Source organism: Geospiza fortis, unplaced genomic scaffold (genome assembly GCF_000277835.1).
Source record: "Geospiza fortis unplaced genomic scaffold, GeoFor_1.0 scaffold1215, whole genome shotgun sequence".
Lineage (NCBI taxonomy): Eukaryota > Metazoa > Chordata > Aves > Passeriformes > Thraupidae > Geospiza > Geospiza fortis.
The window spans coordinates 143,552-143,886 of NW_005054724.1; the positions used below are offsets into that span (position 1 = coordinate 143,552).

At 69.0% G+C, this 335-nt stretch overlaps 1 protein-coding gene across 1 annotated transcript in view; it reads right to left on the reverse strand.

Annotated features, from left to right (window-relative positions):
- TBRG4 (transforming growth factor beta regulator 4) overlaps positions 1 to 335 on the reverse strand; it is a gene marked incomplete at its 5' end in the record, with an annotated part of 8,215 nt that overhangs the window by 4,653 nt on the left and 3,227 nt on the right. The window contains one exon of the mRNA XM_031065272.1: positions 207 to 333. Coding sequence (XP_030921132.1) covers positions 207 to 333 — 127 coding nt within the window. The remainder of the gene's footprint in view (positions 1 to 206; positions 334 to 335) is intronic.

Sequence of the window (335 nt, forward strand, 5' to 3'; positions counted from 1 at the left end):
ACCCTGAGGGACAGGTGACCCTGTGGGACAGGTGACCCTGAGGCACAGGTGACCCTGAGGGACAGATGACCCTGTGGGACAGGTAACCCTGAGGGACAGATGACCCTGTGGGACAGGTAACCCTGAGGGACAGGTGCCCCCCAGCCCCTGTCCACGCCCTGGCTCCCAGCTCAGGGTGTGAGCAGCCCCGCTGTGCCCGGGCTCACCTCGCAGCCGGGCCTGGAACTCGGGGGACAGCAGCTGGCGCAGGTGGGGGGCCCGGGGCTGCTGCAGGACGCACAGGGACCACACCACGTCTGTCAGCAGGTGCACGTCCAGCTGCGGCTCCTGCCCCT